Here is a 22,238-nt window from a genome sequence, read left to right on the forward strand (position 1 = left end):
GTAATCCTGAACTTTTAGTGCGTGTTATTACTATGAACTTTAACGAGTAGTTTTAGAATATGGTCTAGTTAATATCTTTGGGGAAAAAGACGCGATTTGGCGTTTTTCATCCGTTTGTTGCTGTTTTCTTTTTCAGGGTTTTTCATGAGGTGTCGGCTTGTGTTTCAGAGGTTGTCTAAATTCAAAATTTCGGGACGAAATTTTAAGCTGAGTGGGGAGTGATGATCCGCAGCTGAATTGTACTTTCAAAAAGATCAAACGATTAATATACGTAGGTTTCTTGGCATGTCCTGGGAGAACACACGCATTGTTCCTTATGTACGATAATACATTATCCGCCTTAATGGTTGTTTGTCTGAAACATTTATACTTGTATCAGACGAGCATTCTAAATCACTTTGAAGGTAATCACGGGGCTGTAGTCATGAGAAGAATTCGTGGAAATGAGCAATTATGAAATCAACTTATGAAACACTCGCTGACCCTTAGTCTGATAATTCGATAATAAGGAGTTATATTAAAGAGTAATATTAAAAAGTAATATTAAAGAGTTTTATTATTTTAATTGATAAGGGTTTGTGTGTTTAAATTTGAATGTACTAATAATGTTAAAGAATATAAATAAGAAAGATGATATTTCGGCTTACATTGTATACTACTATTTAGACAAAATTAAATACCATTCATTGTGGGAATTGTAATCATTGGATTAGTTAAAATAAATGAGTTCGAGGGTTGGAAAAATAGTATATATGTAATCTCTTCGGTGCGGTTGAGAAGGAGAGCAGACCGGCAGGTATCCTGACGTCGAGGGTCGGGTTAAAGTTAGCAGCGAATGAAAAGTCTAGGAATCAGGACCCCAGCTCTGCGTCGTGGTGCTGCGTTGGTTGCTCGTTCCCTTTTACGGCTGGCCGCAAGCAGGGTTCTGGATTTTTCTTGGGTGTGGACGCAGCCGTATAAAAGGGGCCGCACCTCGAGAGAGAGCGGACTCTTTTAGAAAGCATTCGACTTTCTCGCCAGGGACCGGAGTTTGTAATAGAGGAAAAAGACAATAGAGAAAGGGACCGCGGAACACAGTTTTGGATAAATATTGATCTTTGAGTCTTTGCTCGACAAGTTTTATAGGAAAGGTGGCATTTCCTGCATCCTGGGAAATCCAAAAATGACCAAGACCTAAATCATTAAATAAATCACGCATTTTGGATGCCCAATTAGATATGAGAGGGTTGTTATTCATCTGATTCAGGAGATGAATGACCCAGAAATGCCACTAGTCATAACCTATTGTCAAACGACACTTTTTGTTGCATGGTCGTTGATGTAAGAAACTCACTCACATCGGTCGTGATATTTCAGCTGAACTTTAGAAACTGTCATTAACAGTCACCACGCAGATACTTCAAACTGCTTCAGTCTTGTGAGAAAGAATTATTGAATTACCTCAAATACACTTAAGGTTTGTCATTAATTTTTCTTCTACTCAAAATATCTACTTAAAACCTACGTTGCGATTGTCTACTTGAAAAGGGAATTGAACTTATAATCGCTTTGATCGATATTTTGGATAGTTAGTGTTCATTGGAATAAAAAAGTTTTTGGTGAAGAGAGTTTGTGAAATGAGCGCTTGTTAAAAAGTTATATTGAAAGTTCACTGTTTTTTTTTTGAGCATGTAATCGTTGACTTGTTCAGTAGGTACAAGGTTCCATTGACATCAAAACACGCGAGAGTTGTATATAAGCTCGGCGTGCTGATACTGCAAGATTTAGTGTCAGTAAAAAGCCGATAAGTTGTGACCAATTATTTATATCTTCATATAAAGTTATATGATCCTTCCACGCCGGGATTCGAACCCGGTGGCATCGCGACCATACCGTATCGCTATAGGAAACCATGCGTAAAGCCCCAGCACACATTTATTTGCACAACTGCTGCCCAGATTTCCATGATTCAAATCATTTCGAATTCGATAATGAACCAAAATATATTGCAAAACAGTATTCGTAAATAAATATGATTCCTCTTTATGCCGGGAGAGGCAGCTATAAAACAATACATTGAAAAGAAATTTATTGCTTTTATCGGAATTAGAATCTTAAGTAGAAAAGACAAAATTCCGTGTTTAAATTTCAAAATATCGATTTACACGGTTTGCTGCTTGCTGAAAGCTGTTTTAACATAAATTTTTACTGCTTTAGCATAAAACTCAACAAATCCATAGGTCATCAAGACTTTCCCTTCGACACCTGCCGCCACTGTGATCGATAATTCCTATACTGCCATCGCTGACAAGCATTATGTGAAATACTGTAAGATCCGGTGACGTGTTAACTACAGATGTTTATCAACTGTAAGTGCCTGATAGTGTCATTAGAAATATGGATGGTAATCGTTTAGATCAGTCTCAGGAGGTAAGTATCAGAGGCAAATCGTGTAACATGTCGTGTTCCAAACCTCAAAGCCCATATGGCATTAGTCATGATTAGTCATATCCATTAATGCATGTACAAAAAAATGCGTACATAAAGTTTAATTTGTTTGGATTTCGGCGGCTCTTAATTTTTGATTACCGGGATATTTGACCACCGAGCACCACTCAGTCCAAGGGCCTTTCTCCTATTTTAGGGAAATTCATACTCGAAAATCATATCTGTATCTTATTTAGAATAAATGGGAAATAATCAAGACTTGTGAAGATGCCACCCTGAATGGAATCCCTTACTGCGAATGGAACCAGGATGTGAATCTCGAATCTTTAAATTCCGATCAGCAGCGAATGTCTGATGATGAAAGACAACGTGTTAAACACTATTATAACATTCTACAATACACGCTGTATGAAACAAACCATCCAGAAACTGAGGATCGTACGATAATACCCAGAACAAAACTACCAGAAACAGGTATAAATATCGTTATTCTATCATCACCCGTCGAATGTATGCCTGTACTACTGCAAGGTGGCCAATCATGTGCGGGTAATGTACATCTCGTTTTATCGACTTCTTGGCTGTCAATAAAACAAAGTGATCGAAATCCTGCGTTAAAGACGATCTTGCTGCATAAAGCGATATCGATGTACAACGGCGGTGCGAGTTTTCTCGATGTATTCGATCCACCGAGGAGGGTGACTTATTTGATGAATAATTTTAGCGACGATGAACCGGGAATTGCAGATTTCAAGTATGATTTAGATTGTCCGACATCGAGTTCGATCAATAGGAAACTAGATGACAAGATTTGGACACGTATTTTAATGTGTAAAGCAGGAATAAGTTGCCCTGAAACATTAGCATTATGTAACTACGTTCCTCATAGATACGATATACCGGGAGATGTTTGTGTAGAGATACAGGAAATAGATATAAAAACTGACTTGAAGAATGTGGTTAGTGAAAATATACGAAGATTTCTGCAACATCTCGATTCCTCGAATGACAAGGTAATTTCTGTCGTATCTAGACGTTCTAAATTTATCGATGAATTGCTGAATTCTATAGGAGATTTTTCTGAATTTTTTTAACAAAGATTTCGGTGAGAAAATTCGGAATAGCAACGGGTCACAAGGAACAAGTTTCTATCCACAACGGTTCTGATCAGGAGAATATCTGTAACAAGGCTGTCACTTTACTGTCGCGGTCTGAGCCGGGAGATTATGTATTAATAGAACGATTCTACAACACACATCAGACTGGTATGTCGAATACATGCATTACGTTGCTTATAGGCTTTATTATAGGCACATCATATATCCATAATCATTCACTGTAGTGTTATGAAGAGTATTGACTTATGATTTGTTGACGTGTGATTTGTTGATTTTGTAGCAGCTGCAGGACGGAATCATCTGTCTTTCCGAGTTCGAGTTATCGCGTGTAGAGGGCGCTGTGATCAACCAATCACCACAGGTTTCATATGTAGAGTCGGTCGCATAAACGAGCCAATCACCAGCGATAATACAACAGCACAGTCGATAGAAACGACTCTACTACAGTGGGGTGTAGAAACATCAGAAATAGATAGAATTAAAAAGCAACTGAAAAACGATTCGGAAAACTTGCTACACGAGATAATTAAACAGGAGAATAATAATGAAAATGACCAAACACAAACAGATTTTATAGGTAAGAAACACTAAAGCCATTTTATTATATGAGTATAAATCAGCCCTACTTCATTTAAAGACAAAGGTTTGAATTGTGTATTGTTTTTGTAGCTGCTGACTTCATCTTGGTAAAACGCGATGGTCGCTACTGTCCTATCGGGATCGGGGTTAAAAGCTGTTTAAAGAGTTTGGTCAGCGATCCATTACGTGCATCTACCGACCTGAATCCAGGAACATCAGTGATTCCATTGGTTGAGAGGATGTGTGAAAGATCTCAACTATATACGATGTGGGGTAAAGTGATAGTTGTGATAGCGAAAGGAGGTCCAAGTAAAGCATTCATGTGGGCTGCAGCTAAACAAGATAATTTAAAGGTAAAAGCAGATCCACGCATAATATATTTCAAATGAGGTTTTCTAGTATAAATACCTTCATTAATGGATTAATATACACTGGTACCTTCTACGTTTTAGATCATTCTTGTTGACCGCAAGTCACGTGACATTCCAGATGTAACCCGATTTATCGATTATGACTTTACGGATCACACTCGAGACGAGCAACACGCCATCAATATCAGCAAAATACTCGCTAATTGTCGTCTAAAAATAGATGGTTGTTGTACAATCTGGGAAGACTGCATTCGTTTGTGCGCTCACATTTGTGAGTTGTTATCTCTGAACGGTTCCGGTCTGAATGGTTGTAGAATCGCTAAGAAAAAATCATCGACACAAAAAACTCTTTTCCAAAGTCGTAACGAATATAAACATTTTCCTCAAGCGCGAATTTACGCCGAAAAAAGCGTCGAAATAGAAACCGATCGTGACATAGACGAGGCTTCAATGTCGTTTCCTTGTATCATCAAACGTGAATTCGGAGCCGCTGCAGTAGGAGCTAAACGCGTTCAAAATAAAAACGAATCTAAAACTTATTTCAATCTTGTACAAAAGAAACTGAGCTCAGAAGATGATTTACCTGGAATTGGGATAAGTTTTGGAACTAGTATGATGATGATGCCGTTTCTAGAAGGGTCTCGACATGGAGTTGATATAGTTATGTATAAACGTCAGTTGATCGCAGCGTTTCTGTCTGACCTTGGTCCAACTAGGGAAGGGTATCTAACGGGAACTGGGGTTACGATGCCATCATGCTTACCTCCAGATAAAATAACACAGCTGATCTCCGCTGCTTATCAATGTTGTTTGACAATAGGTTTGACTAGTGGTGTTTTTAATGTCGACATTGTGCTGACATCGATGGGTCCGAAACTGATCGAAATAAATGCTCGAATGGGAGGATTTTACGTGAGGAATTGGATAAAGGAATGTTACAGAGTTGATTTACTGAGATGTGTGTTCATGTGCGCCTGCGCAGTGAAGCCTCACATCTACAAACCTGCCCCTAGTGGACAACTCGTAGGTGTTACTTGCTTACAATCAGTTCACGCTCATATTTGGAATCGAATTGATGAAATCAATGAATTGTGCAAATCTGGTGAAATTCAGTTCAGCCTAATTCAATGCTGTACAGCTGATGATGTTGTTGATACTGATACAGAAAGACCGATTTGTCATTTAGGCGTTAAAACTGATAATTTAGAAGAAGCGAAAGAAAAATTGTTGGAACTTTGCGAACGGTTTGGAATCTCAAACAAAGAATACGACGTTAAAAAGTTTATTGATTTTCCCCAAGTCTAAACACTGAGATTAAATGTATTCAAGTTTTTTTCTAGATTTCATGCTAATTGTTGTTTTTATGAATTTATCATTAAACATAGAATTTCTTATTATTAAATAAAGAAGTGTCTAGTTTGATGTGTTACAGTCGTTTCTTTACGAATCCACTTAAAAAAACATGTGTAAGACGATTCAATTGAAAAAAAATCATAAATTCAAATATGAAATGCATAATTTTCATAACTTGCTATAATTTCTTTCTGAATACAGATCTAATCATGAAAATTGGTTTTTAACGATATCCCAAACGAATATCGTATTTTCCTTGATACTGGTGTCTATCATGATTATCATGAATTTTATGATTAAAGGTTTACGAATTATTTGAATGTGATAAATGTCACGTCAAAATGAGTATAAAAACATTTCAAATAACATCCTGTATTTTCTTTATACAATCATGAAAACGATTTTTTAAAGTTTGAGTTTATGCACGTGGTTTACAGCGATCATTACTATAACAAGCAGCTGTAAAACTGATGGCAAAGGTCTTGAAGTTCATTTACTGCGAGTGAGCCCCAGCGGTACGTTCCGTTCTAAAACAATCGAAAAATATTACCGCAAATAGGCGTTTGGCTGCGAGGCAATTTAGAAATGATGGACGACAAACCTCAGGGAAAACCGCAGTAATGATCGCTTAATGCATCTCCCGTCAAGAAACAAATTGCCTTCAGTCTCTCTGCATCTCACAGCTTCGCGTGAACGCGAAATTGTCTTGCAAAATAAGAAACTGATCCCGCTTTACACAAGTCATATTTGCAGGTTGTAATGAGGATCTCTGTCGTGACGAAAATGGAGATCCCAATGAAAGGATTGTTGGAGTTCCCAAAGACAAACCCTTGAATTAGCCCAATCATTATTTTGTATAGTTAAAACCTAGACACCAGGACCCGTTTCCACGGTAGTGAGTTTAGAGTTGGCGCTTTAGTTAACGTTACCTCAGAATCCAGCTCCTAATTGTGCGTTAGTTGTGAGTTAGAATCAGATCATTTTCAATTCTTAACTCTAGATTCGAATTAAACTCAGACTCGTGGAACTGGATCCTGAACTGATATTCTACTTCATTTCAAACAACTGCGGCATCAGAACAATGAATATACACGATTTGATGTCTCATTATTCATTTTCTATATATAAAAGTTACAAATACATTAATATTTTCAATTATCGTTTGAAGACACCTTTAAAAATGAAATGATATCTCGATTATAAAGTGAATATTTATCATCGCACACATCAAGAGTCAATTAGAGTCATCTGTGTGATGCGCGATAGCATTTTTATTTTACGGAAAATAATTACAGCCAAAATGATCGAACTGTGAATGTGACAGCTTGCCACACGAAATGGACATCTATTTTACCATTATATTCATTGGTGAACTGTTTATTGGTGTAGTGCGTCCCATTATTAAAACTTGTTCATCGTGTAGATCATTACAAACGACATTTCATGCCATCTTCTTTTGTGTGCATAAACAGCAGCAGCAATATAATATATACATTTATCTTAAACGTCGAGGCCGACCGAACACTGACTCATCGCCGGACCCAGTTATATCTGGCGTTGATTATGAAACCTATTTTCTAATTTTCTAATTAAAAATCCAGACTTTCTTTTCTGGAACCTATTACGACGACGTGTTGCAGATTTTTACGCAAATCGTATTATAAAATAGTATATATAATCTTACAGCGCAGAAATCGATGCCTTAGAAAATCCATTGAAAAGCCACATTATGTGGAAGGAACAGCTTTATTCTGGAATTAAATAATAACCCTGTCGTGTAACATATGTCATCCAATACCCAATTATCTAAAGTTCTATAGTCCATCGCATCGCGGCGACTGATCGTAAATTTATCTTTATCTGAGGCAACAACAACAGCTCTGCGCGAGGCGGGATCTATTTAATTCTTGTTATAAGGATTTATAAATTCACGCACAGATTTCTTTAAGACTATTACTAGCGCTTTAAACCTAAAACACTTAAACCTTCTTTATCAGATTAGAGGAATCAAGTTGTAATGCGATAATCCTCTTATAGTCCGATAACGGGTATTATTTTAATTAATACATTCGTGTTAAATCGTCTTGAAATTTGCAACGTAAAAGTTAAAAATTGTTTGATCATAAAAACAATTCTAAACCGAGTTACGAGTTAGGACCTCCTATGCAACCAGTTTTCCACGGATCTGAATCCTAAATACGATTTAAAAGGCTTAGATTGATCATTAAGTGAGGATAGCTCGATCTTCACATAAGTCACGATTGTAGAAGGGTGAGACGATTGCTATAGTAATGATTACACAAATACTATGGAAATTAATTTCGTTCTAAGAGTCCACGGTTTGAATGAGTATGAAATGGCAGAAACTAATTCGGTCTCGTGCAACTTACTACAAAGACATATACGATAGAAATGTGTTTTGCAGACGACTTTCATAGAGAATTGCGACGACAAGATGCGTGATTTTAACTACGACATATGCCGTCAATAATTTATGGTCTATTAGGTATTATAGAATTTTCTATACGCAGATGTTCCGTTTTACCTATAGAAAAACAATTCAGATTTCCTATTGAATTCCGGGACTGGGGACTGTGTCAATGTAATATTGTGAATCAATGTGATTGATGATTCGTTAATTACTTACACTCGATTCAAGTAGAGAAAACCACACGTTTTTTGCACGCGTTTATTATTCAGCTTTTGCGTCACTGTTTTATCGACAACTTTCAAAAGCTGATGTTACAATTTCTTCAACTATGATTGTTCGTATTCGATTTATACATGTATTATATAATGTACCGTACTTACATTGTGCTTGATCCAATTTCACTAGTTGTGGCTTAGAATATGAAACTATTATGAAATTATAAATATGAATTCATTTTCATTTCAAATAACATTACAATACTTAGATACGTTAGATTACATTAAATATGCATTTAATTAGGCATACAAAGTTGCATGTAGTTTGACTGTTTAGAATGAAGATTAGTTAAATTCTAATGCGTTACTCGATTCAAACGTTTACTGAGAACTGTGGAACTGGGCTCTGGAATCGCTCTCTACTTGTTAGCCTTAAAGAGATGTAGACATTCGACAATTAAGGCAATTTTGTAGATTATGACTGCATTTGAGTTCTTCGCCTTCGCCTTGAGGTTATTCAAGGACGGTTCTATGCATGTAATAGAGTTATAGGCTGGGGATAATAATACCAAATTTGGAGCGCATTTGAGCCACAGCTGGTTAGTGTACCTGCGCTATATAAATGACTATTATTACTATTATTATTATCATTCGACACCTAAAACTGATATTCACGGTTCAAAGGGTTCTTTGTAAGCGAAAAGTTCAACCGTAGAATCCACAAATTCCATTTCATTTGGTAGATAAAACAGCTACAACTGTGGAACAATTCATCCACTTCAATTTTACATTAACTCGCTGTAGTTTCCTCTCATGAATACGGGTTATGGCTCGATAACATCTTAAGTTACAGATCTTTTCTTCTTAATCTGGAATATTCTGGTGCCATCATTTCGTTAATCCCTAAATGGCATGTTTGAACTGTCATCAGTGTCTATCAACTGACTAGAATTATTGTCGTAATCTCAGTGACTGATGTCTGTTGACTTAAGACTGATGTCTGATGTTGACTTACGTGTTTATTGCCGTCGCGACGATCAGTTTTAGTCGTGTTTAAGAAGGTGCTATAATCTGCGTAGAAGTCGCTTAGTTTCGGTTTACAAAGTGTCGCATAGGCGAGAAATAAGATCGGATATCAGACGAATTTAAGACACTGACCGCGGCGAAAAGAAAACAAATTGCTTTTAGTTCAAGTATCCGTGACCTGACCGTGTCGTTCAAGTGAAATCCTTCATCAATGGATTTCTACGAATAAAGGCTTCTTTTACCACATTTAAATTCTTAAAATCTTTTACATAATTGTATATCATAGCGGCTGCTGTTTTATGTCCTCGGGTTTATTTTCTGTGCGTTTTTCATCATTGTCCTTCGATGTGAATTCTGTCGAATTCTTTGACATTGTTTGCTGCTAGTTATTTTACGCGCGCTGTCGAATCTTATTTCAATCAATTTGTGAATTCAACTGAGAAATGTTTTGGCAACAAAGTTTCCCCAGTTAAAGAACGTTAGAACTATTTACTGTAAGCAGAAATAACTCGGTCATTGTCGTCTTTTTTCTGAGTTCCGAACCATTTTCCGGTAGACCGCGCCTTTCATTTGACTTTTCATCAATTCGATATAGAAGCGCAGAATTATACTCTTTATAATGGTGTATAATATACATTGATTTCATAACACAATAAAGCGACATATTCTTCTGAAAATTCATTGTCCATTTTCGAAGTGAATTTGATTAGAATCCGTTTATTCTTCACCATATTCAACAAACAACTCGCGGTGGTAAAAAAAACGATCTGCCCAGAATACAATGGGGTTGTGTAGACCGCTTGTTAGCTTGTCAATCAATCTGCCAACCGCCATTTAAGACCTATCAAACTTGACTTGTTTAAGGTGTACGACGGCTCCAAAGAAGCTAAATTGACGGTTCCCGTCTTAAAATAACCTTGCGCCAAGTCTTAATAAGCCGAAATTGGGAGTTATTAAATGCGGGACAATGTTCGATCTTAGCATCGTGACAGATAATTACATATAGGGTTAAGAAGGCGGACTATATTAGCCGAAACTACACGGTATCGCACACGGTTCTTGTACCAGTTTGAATTGCAAACGGTCTCTTTTTACTGGAAACGTCAAATAAAGCGGCGTCAATCGTCAAACTGGCGCGCTACAAACCAGCTGATGAGCTGAACGAGCGATCATCGCGTCACCTAACTCAGTTGAATTGTCGGTTTTAATTTGTTTTGCATGGATACAATGTTAGTTTAATTGAGAGTTTTCATACTATATACGCGGTTATAATAGACAGTCGATTGTGTCGTTTGGCGCATAAAGAATCGCCTGGATCTTGATCGACGTCAAAAAAGGGTGACGTTAACGGAGTATTTTTGACAGGAATTTAATTGCGTTAAAGCCGAGCCAAATCGTATCCATGTCGCCCGAGGCTTTTCTCGGTGAATATTATGAAGAATGGTTAGATTAGGTCCGCTTCGCTGTTATGTCATTCTTTAAAAAAAAAAGTCGAATGATTATCTTAAAATATTCGAGAGAAAAAAATAAGATGCATGAAAATAATTGGTTCATATTTATTTAATTTCAATTTGATTCACTGTTCAAACCCAGATCCTCGGATATCAAAACGGACATTAGTGAAACAATATATTTCAGAAAAAAAAAACCGGACAATTTTTCAAGGTAATTTTAGTGTTATCTCAGATTTTTAGGTATTAAGAATGAGATAAGATTTAGTTTTTTAATATCCGAATTTACATAGAATGTTTGGCATTGACTTAATTCCAAAAAGATTGGAACTTAATAGCGGTCTAATGTACCTTACCAGGATCCAGTTCCGTGATATCTTACAATTAAACTCAATGGTCGCCATTGTTAATTCATTTCTCATAAAGATTATATAATTCATAATACACACAAAATGATACATAGGATTAAAGGACTATTTACAATAAAAAATATTGAAAATAAACTGATTGTAAGTCAAAGTTAAAACCGACAACTAGAACAGCATCCTGAGCCACAGTTATGAGTTTGAGCTAACTCTCTTCGGTGTCTAAACTTTACTCACAATTCATACAGAACTGGATCCTGAAGTTTGAAACTAGGACCCGTTCTGAACTAAGGGTAAAACAAATAGACGTATCTAATCATTAATGGAGTGAGAGAAATAAAAGAATAACGTCTTCAAATATGTATAAAACCCAATAGAACGATAACCACACTCAAACGTGGTGAACGGTTAATAAGATAAACCCACTATCTACAGATTGAAAGATCACCTAAATATCAAAAACACACCTGACGACGATCTTTAGGGTGAGATCGAAACGTCGTGTATTCTATATATTTTAGATTGAATAAGAGAATTCTTGTTTTAAAATTCTTTTAATCTGTAAATAGTGGGTTTTTATCTTATTATGTATAAAACCTGATTAACCCCACATGACTATTGAACAGTCTGTAACCGCCACGGATTCTGTTGTGTTTTCTAAGCTCATTAATTCAAGCAATTTGCTACATTTACCGGACGTTTTGACGACATTTCCCAGTGTTACCGGCTAACGATTTATTTTCCGAAGACATCTCATTTCCGACGATAATTTCCTATCGTGTTTATCGGTCTACAAGGACCAGAGAGTATCTGTATCGTGATCGAGTTGAGATGGTAATTTGAACGTAAAGTTGTTCGACGGTTTTTCGCCCATGGGATGCAATTTATTGATGATCCTAATTGCTAAGCAGTGTCACAAAGTTAGATGGTAATGATATAGCGATGTGGTTAGACACTTAAAATCGCTGAGGGCTTTTTCAATCACCTCTCTTGCTATTCAGCTTATTTTATCGCGAGGAGGCGAAGAAAAGATGATGAGGTTGAAACAACGACAAATTAACAGAAAACGGAGAAAAGTAAATTCAGCAAATCGTGATCAGTACGAACCATTTAGGGGTTCGAACCCGGTAGTTTTCATAATTTAAATCTGGATGTATTTTTGCATCGTGTAGCGGTATTAGATCCTAACTTACCAAATTAAATGAAAAAAATGGCAAAATGCTACGAGAGCCGCGCGTAAGATTTTCTACTGGTTTTTAACTGCTAATAAAATCATCGATTTCACACACGGTTCATCCGCAATATTGAAAGTCGTAATCCGATATAATTAAATCGGAATAGTTGAGAATTATTATCAATAGTTAGTCGACTATCATTAGTTTTTTCGATTGTTTATTATTCGGATTTCCTCGTACAAATAAATAGGATTATGATGGGTGTGTGAGACAGACGGATTCATAACGAATTTGATCCTTGTTCAATTAATACGGCGTGAATATAAAATATTTCGTCGAATGAATAAATTGATAAAAATGAATATAAATCTTCGTCGTCGAAGATCGATTCAGTTTTTGTGTTTGAAGGTATTATCTGGTTGGAACAGAGGACATCGTGACTATCTGAAAATATGACCGGATCAACACACCTCTTACAAACAGTAACCGTATTAGGTTTGTTTGCTATGTGACAATACGGAGAGAACGAGTGAGCGAGTGCGGACGGTTCGGTCGGTCGGTCGGTCTCTGAGTTGGTTGTCACACAGGTATATTACTCGTCCCTTATCTACGTTCTTCATTTGGCTGCATTAAAACTTCATTACCGGCGGTAAATAACGTTTATTTGGACTAATAAATTGGAGTAACGAGTTTAATAGACAGCGTTAATAGATTGCGGACAATGCCGGTTTTATGACGAGAGACAAAATGATCTTCGCCATGCGTGCCATCACGGATCCGCACAAAACCTTAACTTGTAATAATATTTACCGAAGTTTCGCAAATAGCCCTGGCCAGTATCGTAGCGTCAATGCGCGTCTACGACGAATTTTTAAGAATATCGCGTTGAAATAACCGCGGTTTGTTTGGTCTAGAGTTGGTTGACGACAAATCTCGATAAATAAAATGAATGAGAGGAATTTAACGGACTAGGCCTTTGGGCTATCTCTACGTGTGTTCAAATATCTGCATCAAGCTCCGAAAGCTTTATATATGTTCTGAACTGTTTCTCGCTCAAATGCCGTACATTCCAAAAGTTGCTAGGACTAAAAGGGAGACAAAGGTTTTTTAGAACGACTTTTGTGGATTTTTTCAGCCGAAATCAACACGCAAAAAAACGTGTTGTTATTTCGTGTTGGAATGAACTATTCGCGCTTTCGATGTTCGGCCTAAATTACTGTTTTCATAAAACACGACTTTATAGTTCCATAATCAAAATAATACGAGACAACACAATCTGCGAGCGCAATGTGGATCGACTGAGTAGAATTAAATTCCATATATTTTACCCTCAGGGGTCGGTAAATTATTTCTGATGAGAATTCAAAGTCGGCAAAACACAAAGAATGGGATTCGATCTGGTTTGTGGTTGGTTTTTGGGAGAGTGCACCGAGCGTTCTAATATCCGCAAATTTAGATTAATTTTCAAGGTATTGTGGGACGCGAGGGAACTCACTGACTAGTAGAGTGTGGAGTGTGCAGTGTAATCAGGATTAATTCAACTCCCAAATGATAGCGACTGAGGAAAAATTGACAGTAACTTCTGTGAGACATTTAAAACTGACTTCGAAGTTCAGTATAACCGAACTCACTATAAACAAATCTTATGTGAAAATCAAACAAAAACCTCAAAACGTATTTCGATTTCACTTATATGTGACACGACTTCTAATTATTCAAGTCATATTCTAACCTCCAACTTGTAGAACAGGACACCGGTCCCACCGAGCCCACCGGTCCCACCGAGCCCACCGGTCCCACCGGTCCCACCGGTCCCACCGTTTATCTGAAGTTTTGGTTGAATTTAACCCTCTTGCACCCAGCTACACAGTTCGCAAACACAAAGTCATACTTAATAGATAACTATCGAACTGGGTCCTGATTCTCAGACGAAGACTGTTGCTTAATGTCTTCATTTCAGCGCTCAATTTAGTTGTTTATATATTTTTATATATTATTTCACATTTATTCTACGGGAATACACGATATATTGATGTCCTATCAGACCGAATTACTGCATAATTCTACAACTATATTCATCTAGTGACATTATGATTTATAACAGACTCGGGATACTGGTGAAAACAATTAATTCTCTGCGGGTATCGTGTGTGTAATGATCTTACGTCGTAGAAACTATTTCATACTGCAGAAGATTATTAATGATAAATATATGATAATACGGGTAGATTCTTTTTTTTATAAAATGCATTCGTCATTGCGGAAAAGCGCCGTCTCTGTGTTTACAGGAGAGAAAAGCGATTTATATTTAATTTGTTTCCGATAACAATTGTTTGACGGCTCTAAAAGGTGTTTCGGTTTCGGCCGACCGAATTCGCGTATAGAAATTGCCCACGGTATTTCAATGCGAGCTAGGTCGCTAGATTAATTACGGAGGTTTAATGATGTTTTAATGATCAGCCATTATGCACAGGTAAAAATGAAATGATTTATACTAAATAGCGAACGTAAAACTATTAATCTTTTGGAAAAACATTAATTTACGTTTATTGATGATGATTCAGTTTTTTTCAGCAGACATGTCGCCCACTTTCATACCGTTTCAAATCAGACTTTTACAAAAAATACAATTCCGTGACATTATTCTATGGTTTCTATGTGTATGTTATCTTTTTATATCTGTCTGCATAGATACGACTGGACGACATGTATTTATATATATAAAACAAGTCGCTAGTTTTTTTACTAATAATTTCTTTCTGTCTGACTTGAATACTTGAAAACACCCTAACAAAATTAAAACTCACTAAACACAGATTTATGAGATTAAAAACTGAATATATTTATGAAATTAGAATACACAACATGTTCGGACTCTCTCTAGATGCCATCGTCAAATTGCTTGGAAAACTATCATAAAATCAATGTTATAAATTTTCTTGAACTTCCTAGAACTTCCTTAATCTCAACCAGAGATTGCTCTGAAATACTGACATGTCTGCACCACTGGGCTTTACTCAGTGGGTTAGACCAGGACAGTTCAGTCAGGTTTTTCCAACGTATAATATAGAGATGCTATTATTAGTGTCCATGAAATGCGTCATTACTGCGCAGTTAACTATAGTAGTGATAATGAGAGACGACAGGAGCTGCACTAGCAGACTGATGTGGGATACTGGATTCATCTCCATCCCCTGCTCCGTATCTCACGGGTGGCACATCTGTATGCACTCGCTCACCGCATCTACGATTCAATAAGTCCCCGTGACGAAATTCACTCGTCATTGGATTACGGAGACAGTAACGATTAGAGGCAATGTTTACATTAGGTTTCAATGCAGAATGCGCCTAATCGGTGTTCGGACAATTCACTCCCAGGTGTTTAGAGGCTCTATCTCACCGTCACATTTCCTGCAATAAAATCCTCATTAAATCTGGTAAACATCGGCTATTTAGACTAATCAATCTAGCTATAACCACAGTAACTAGTTCTAATAGATAGAATGTGGCTCAGCGATTGTAACGCGCTATTGTTAGTGAGTAAACACTGTCCGAAACGGAACGTGCTCGACTGGCGATATTTCACAAAAACTTGCGAAAGAAAAATATTGACTTGTTTAAACTTAATCATTAAGTATCCGATTGTGAAGTCGTTCGAATAATAGAGATTCGTGCAATTCAAATTGAGATGGTCGTCGAGAACTGTTTAATAAACTCAGATTTAATGCAGTTAGCAACGTAATTGTGTTTAATATCACACGATTTCATTAATTAACTATAAGCGATGAGCGGTTGCCTTTTAATTAACCATCTGCTTCGAGAGACCAACTTCCGGAACGGTGTTTTCGCATTCTACAAGTTCCATAGTTACATCGGATGAAATATTTATTGACTAGTTTACGGTTAGGCTTTGTGGCAAGCGAGGATCCACCAGACGGCAACAGTATCGTGCATGAAAATTACGATGCCGGATTTCTTCATTTGGATTTAACCGAAATCGATCTATCATTTTCTCAAAAACGATAAATAGTACCACGTACAAACCCTAGATATCTACCTAATTTGCCGAATATTTTACGTGGTTGGCTAAAAATCTAGATGAAATTTTGATCGGGTATGTCCTACTGTTGGGCGCGCCATCTGGTGAGATAGATAGGGCACGGGTACGGGCTCGTTAGGGAGGTAGCGCTAATTTTGATAGAAAACAATACTGAAAATAACGTGCGACAAACTATTAATCATATCACTAAGATTTAAACCTTGACCCAGCCCTCGCTACACACAGGTATTCGCTTCTCCAAGTTCTTTCTGTTCGCATATTTCGCTTCAAAGCGATGACCAGGAAAATTAAACCGGTTTTTCGAATCTCTTAAGATAAGAGGTTATAAACTAATTAGAACATTGCCGCGCACTGGTGTTTTATACAGAAAGATGATGACACGTTATTAATCAGTGCGTACTCGGAATATAATTGAACTAACATCTGTGACCCTGACACAGACTGTAGAATTAGATGTCTTATTACTTTTTTTGTGCAGTCTATATCGAGTCGTCAAAAGACCCGTAGTTTGATTTCGATAAGAAACTATAGCCTGATTGACAGTAATACCGTTAGATGTGTGGCGACATGTGTTGCTGTTTTCATTTATCGATGAAAAACTGTATAGAATTGTCTAGAAATATATTATTTACCGGCGCTATCTCATCCAGGGACCTACATACAATATATATACATCATTAACTTCGTATTTTCTGGTCACAATCGCGCAAAAAAAATCACAATAGCGAAAATAACCGTTTTTTGCGATCAGCGCCAATCTGCCTACTGATAGAACGACGCATGACCCGACCGAAGCGTGGCGAAATAGATTAGATAAAAATTGGAAATAATTTTAAAAATTTCTCAAAACAAAGACGTTTTTGTGTCTATGATTTTTAATGTATCTCTTCTCAGTGTGAGGCCAGTGCAAAATATCCTATTCACGCACTACATACTCTGTGTGTACAGACCAGCCGGGAGATCCTGGACTTAAGGACTTTCCTGGGCTCACTGAACACAGGTTGAATCAAGTTCGTAGTCGAATTAAATACTCCAATCCGTGTAAACTGTAGATGATTTCCCACAATAGAAGTTTATATGATAAACGTTTCGGCTGTTAACTTACAGCCATCATCAGGTGGAATGGTGGAATCATCATTCCACCTGATGACGGCTGTAAGTGGACTTCATTCAATTCTGGTTGAATCAAGTACTCATTGACACAAAGATGAGAAATCTCAACCAGACTCCTTGATTTAATGATTATCATAATATTTTGTTCAATGAAGCTTTGAATCCCACAGATTCACAAATCGATCCAATTTCTGGTTAATCTATAAATAAATCTAAACTCAAACAATTTTTGCGAAACTGGACGCTGAAAAATATCGATTGACTTGTAGGGATGTTACCCAGTTGTGAACTATATCGAACTCCTCAATGTGCCATCAATTCTTGAGGTTCTATCAGTCCACAACAATTCTCTCTCAAGATACAGACATAAAGAAACTAACAATCGTGAATTTATTGAAGATTTTCTTGTATTATAGATAATAATCATAATAATAATGTTAATAATAAATATAATTTCATGATTTATATACAGCGGATTATATTTTACATATAAATATTTACAATATTGTTTTTTTCAACGAGTAATAAAATGCGAATTTTTAACGGCAATGGTTCATTCAAATCCGCGGCCGCATCGTTAAAGTCCAAGTCTTTCCACATCTTTTAAAAAAATGCACTTAACACCGAAAAATATTTCTAATCCGAATGTTGTTTATATTCTTCTCAGCACCAACGTGATCAATCCTAGCAATATGGCCACAAATACATAAATCATAATCTATAGTTCTATATTGCACTATTCAGCGTTTTTTCATTTCGTGTATTTTTACGTCAGTTTATTTTTAAGATTCTTCATTCTCCCATATTTGACTGGTTTCCGCTCGCCATTTATCCACGTGATGCGAAGATTTACAATTTTGTTTCGACGAAATCTCAGAATTTTCGTCATCTATTTCTTCCTCGTCGCTCAGTAGCAGCTCGTCCTCCATCATCTGAACTTGAGCTAAAGCGTTCGTGTCGCCTTCCTCAGCTTTCATTCGCTTGTATTTAGTTCGACGATTTTGAAACCAGACTTTAACCTGAAAAATACAACGCAGTAAAATCTATTTAGAACAACACGAGAATATTGACTGTAGATTTAACCTCACGACTATTAAAATCATCACTTTATCTAAGATGAAATATAAGGTCATGTTTTTGTATATTTCGCCTAGTCTTGATTTTCTTTTCATACATAGGATTAATAAGAACCGTAGAATTTACAGCCATGTCAGGAAGAGATCCCCCCTACCTCCCCACAACTCCCCATGTCTCCCACTTCCCTGGTTTTAGATTCCATGGTACGATCTGGTTTGACCACGGGCCTCATAGTTCATAAGTCAGTGGTTTCATTAACTACTACAGGACGCAGCTTTTTACAATAAAAACAATTTCCTACGCAAAACGATCATGTAATTTAAGCCTGTACTGAGCGATGTAGAAAATATTCGGGTTGGTTCTAGGATTGTGTATAATATAAAACTGCGGTATTCAGTGATTGAAGCTCGAGGCGTATTTCACATTATTTGGGTTTTTGTTGAATCAATTAGCGCTAATGAACTGATAAAGCCCGGTGCAGTCGCGCGCTAGAACCATTTCCTTTCGTCTGGTTTCTCATTTGATTTAATGTGAATTCTTCGCGTGCATGGCCACGATTAATTGCACATATATTTGCCTCATTGCCCGCTAATAATCCAATAATTTGTTTTGCCAGACTTTCGCGAATCGACGGCAAAAAAATAACAAATCGTCACAAATCGTCACCGTTAATTAAAATCGGTTTGTTATCCTTTCCTTTTTAATCGCAGTTCGGTAAAGAAAAGTTTATAAGTATTTTTTTCGACAAATATTTCGATCAGTTATTTTGCAAGATTTTACTTTTTTCTCCTTTCAAATCCTCTTCGAAATTTAATTGGAATTTTGTTTTGAACATTTTCCAAAATTCAACATCGTGAATTCTTTTATTTTAACTTTTTGATAAATGGATTAGATTATCTAAATTTTGTGGGGGCTTTCTACTACATGATCTATCATTATGATATAACCGTACTTTCATATTGTAGTGAAAAATGAATGTGTTATATCGTTTATAGGTTTCACCTCAAATCAAGCATTATTATTATGACATACCTGAGTTTCGGTTAAATTAAGACTTGCTGCTAAATCTTTCCTTTCCTGACCGACGACATAGTGATTCTTCTCGAACGCGTGTTCCAGACGTAGCAGTTGAGATGGAGAAAAAGCCGTTCTGATTCGTTTCGGTTTTCTGAACGGTTGTAACAATAGAGTCGGGTCTCCTCCTGAAATATATAGATGAAATCCTCATTAAACCAGAAATTGATGGTTTCAATAGAGAAGTGACAGTTTGTGATGATCTCTAGTGTTAGATCGAAATGTCCTGTCTTTTTGATAATTTCTTGAATAAATTCTCGATTTTCTTTTAATCAGTATGGAATGGGTTTTATCTTATTAAGTTACAATTTAATTGATTAAAACCCACAATATGTAGGAACAACTGAGAAAGTATTTGACGTTTCGATCATATTGTTTTTGAAAATGGCTCAATAGAATTGAGCTGAAGACGTCAAATACTCTCTTAGTTTCTTCATATCAGGGGTTTTTCTCCAATTACAGATTCTCGGCTTAGTTCATGTCCTCGTCGCGGTGACTTAGGTCAATCCCGATTTAAAGTCGACTTGTACTAGAGTATAGTCGACTTGTACTAGACCGGTTTTGACTTCAACTTATAGAAAACAAGAATAACTTTGCGGCGAACATAAGTGTCATGAAATAATCTCAAGGTTTAAACGCGTCTAAAAATCGACATCTGCCTTTCAAAACCTTATTTCCATAGATTGGGATTGATTTCGGAACCATTTCATGTATTTACCTCTTATAATCACCTTTGAGATTTGATGTCTATTTCTAACTAATGATATCGTTTGAATTGATATATTTATTTGAGATATATGACGCGTTGCTACCTGGATCCGTGTTGTTCTGACGAAACTATTCTCAAACATCGCAAATAGGGGGAATATCAAAACAACCGCAATCAATAGATTCCGATGTGAATAAACCGAGGCAATCATTGTGAAATATTGGGAAAGTTGGATTGAGAAAAGTCTGTGTAAATTTGAGCGTTTACATCTGCGCATATTTTCCAAATTAGAACGATAATATTCGATTATTGACGACAATGAAGCTAAGCCGGTTTAAATGCAATCATCCATTCATGAAGTGTCATTCAGACACGGTAATTGAGTTACTGTAGTTACATTAAGCGTCGATCTTGTTCAAATAAATCCGCTAATTTGCCTTTAACTGGCGTTTAATCATAAGACTATTTGAATAAGAAGTTTATGTTCCTGAGGCCGTCATTGTTACTACCACACATTTACCGGGCGAAAAGCAACTTTGCTCACTTTGAAGTCCATTGAAATGCGTCCATGGTATAAATTAGCTATTCATGCATTGTGTTGTTTAATAATCAATGTGAAGCCAGGTAAACGGCTATTCCTTGTATTTATTCACAATTCGCCTATAGCACGTATTATAGACACGTCTATTAGCGTTGATCCCTTTGTAATTTACCCCATTAAGAAACCGATTACGATTCAAGCGAATATTTTACGTTGCTATATAAGAAAGAATTGTAATTCTCTGACTTGGCATTCTGTCAGAAGATTAAATACCTGTTGGTATCGTATACATTCTTGTATAGGCAATCTTCTATTTCAAATCTAGACTCTATTTCAAATGTTTAATGTCAGACAAAAATCGTGAAGTCAGTCGTCATTTTGACATAAGATACAAAAAGATTCTTTTATTCAATCTCAATAATGAATGCGCTCAGCACGTACGAGGTAACATGTTTCTCTATAGATATATAACAGGACAGAGGCAGCATCGAGCTCGTACACTAAAAATACCAAATACCTCTTACACATTACTTCCAAACCTCATATTATTCGATATAAACTTACCGCCTAAACGTGGGCCCAGTATAGACGGGTATCTAGCCATAATCCACGGATATAGATGCGGTGGTAGGTCTCTATGATGGGCGCCCATCAACATCGTGGGGAACGACCCATGCGCCGTGGGAGGAAAACAGAATGGGTTCGCTCCGGGCAGTCCAAAATGTCCAATACCGGGAGGTAAATTCGTAGCGCCATCGGGTAGACCGTTACCAAATCCGTGAAACTTCCTCAACGCGTTCAGTCTGAATTGAGCCACCGAATTCACAGGCTGGAATCCTAACCGTACCGTCGGTTCGGGTTTATTGTCTTTATCAGGAACTGGTGATGGAGGTGATCTAGGCGCCGGAGCCGGTGATACCGGAGTATTCGGTCGAGATCTCTTCTCTTCTCGGTCGCTAGATTTACCGACTAAAGACTCGATACTGAAGTCGAGGACACGTTTCCGTTTCGGGATAGTGATCGCTGCTGTAGCCATCTTATCGTTCAGTTTATAATGAACTATGAATGTTTGATATTATATTCCAGAATGAGTTGATATGAGAGAGCGAGAGAGACGCGCTGAAGTGAATAAACCAACTGCCACAGCGGTTTC

General features: G+C 36.9%; 2 protein-coding genes across 2 annotated transcripts; one reads left to right on the forward strand and one right to left on the reverse strand.

Annotated features, from left to right (window-relative positions):
* Positions 1-4,390: 4,390 nt before the first annotated feature.
* LOC141900851 (carnosine synthase 1-like) lies at positions 4,391-5,800 on the forward strand. Its single transcript, XM_074787899.1, has 2 exons — positions 4,391-4,477; positions 4,577-5,800. The coding sequence occupies exons 1-2, from the start codon at positions 4,391-4,393 to the stop codon at positions 5,798-5,800; spliced, it is 1,311 nt and encodes a 436-aa protein (XP_074644000.1).
* Positions 5,801-18,280: 12,480 nt separating this feature from the next.
* LOC141900853 (uncharacterized) lies at positions 18,281-22,121 on the reverse strand. The gene is made up of 3 exons (XM_074787901.1): positions 21,650-22,121; positions 19,794-19,963; positions 18,281-18,703 (listed from the first exon to the last, which is right to left on the reverse strand). Exons 1-3 carry the CDS (start codon positions 22,119-22,121, stop codon positions 18,467-18,469), a joined length of 879 nt encoding a protein of 292 aa, XP_074644002.1. The 3' UTR covers positions 18,281-18,466.
* Between the last annotated feature and the right edge of the window lie 117 nt (positions 22,122-22,238).

Source organism: Tubulanus polymorphus, chromosome 2 (assembly GCF_964204645.1).
Source record: "Tubulanus polymorphus chromosome 2, tnTubPoly1.2, whole genome shotgun sequence".
Classification (NCBI taxonomy): domain Eukaryota; kingdom Metazoa; phylum Nemertea; class Palaeonemertea; order Tubulaniformes; family Tubulanidae; genus Tubulanus; species Tubulanus polymorphus.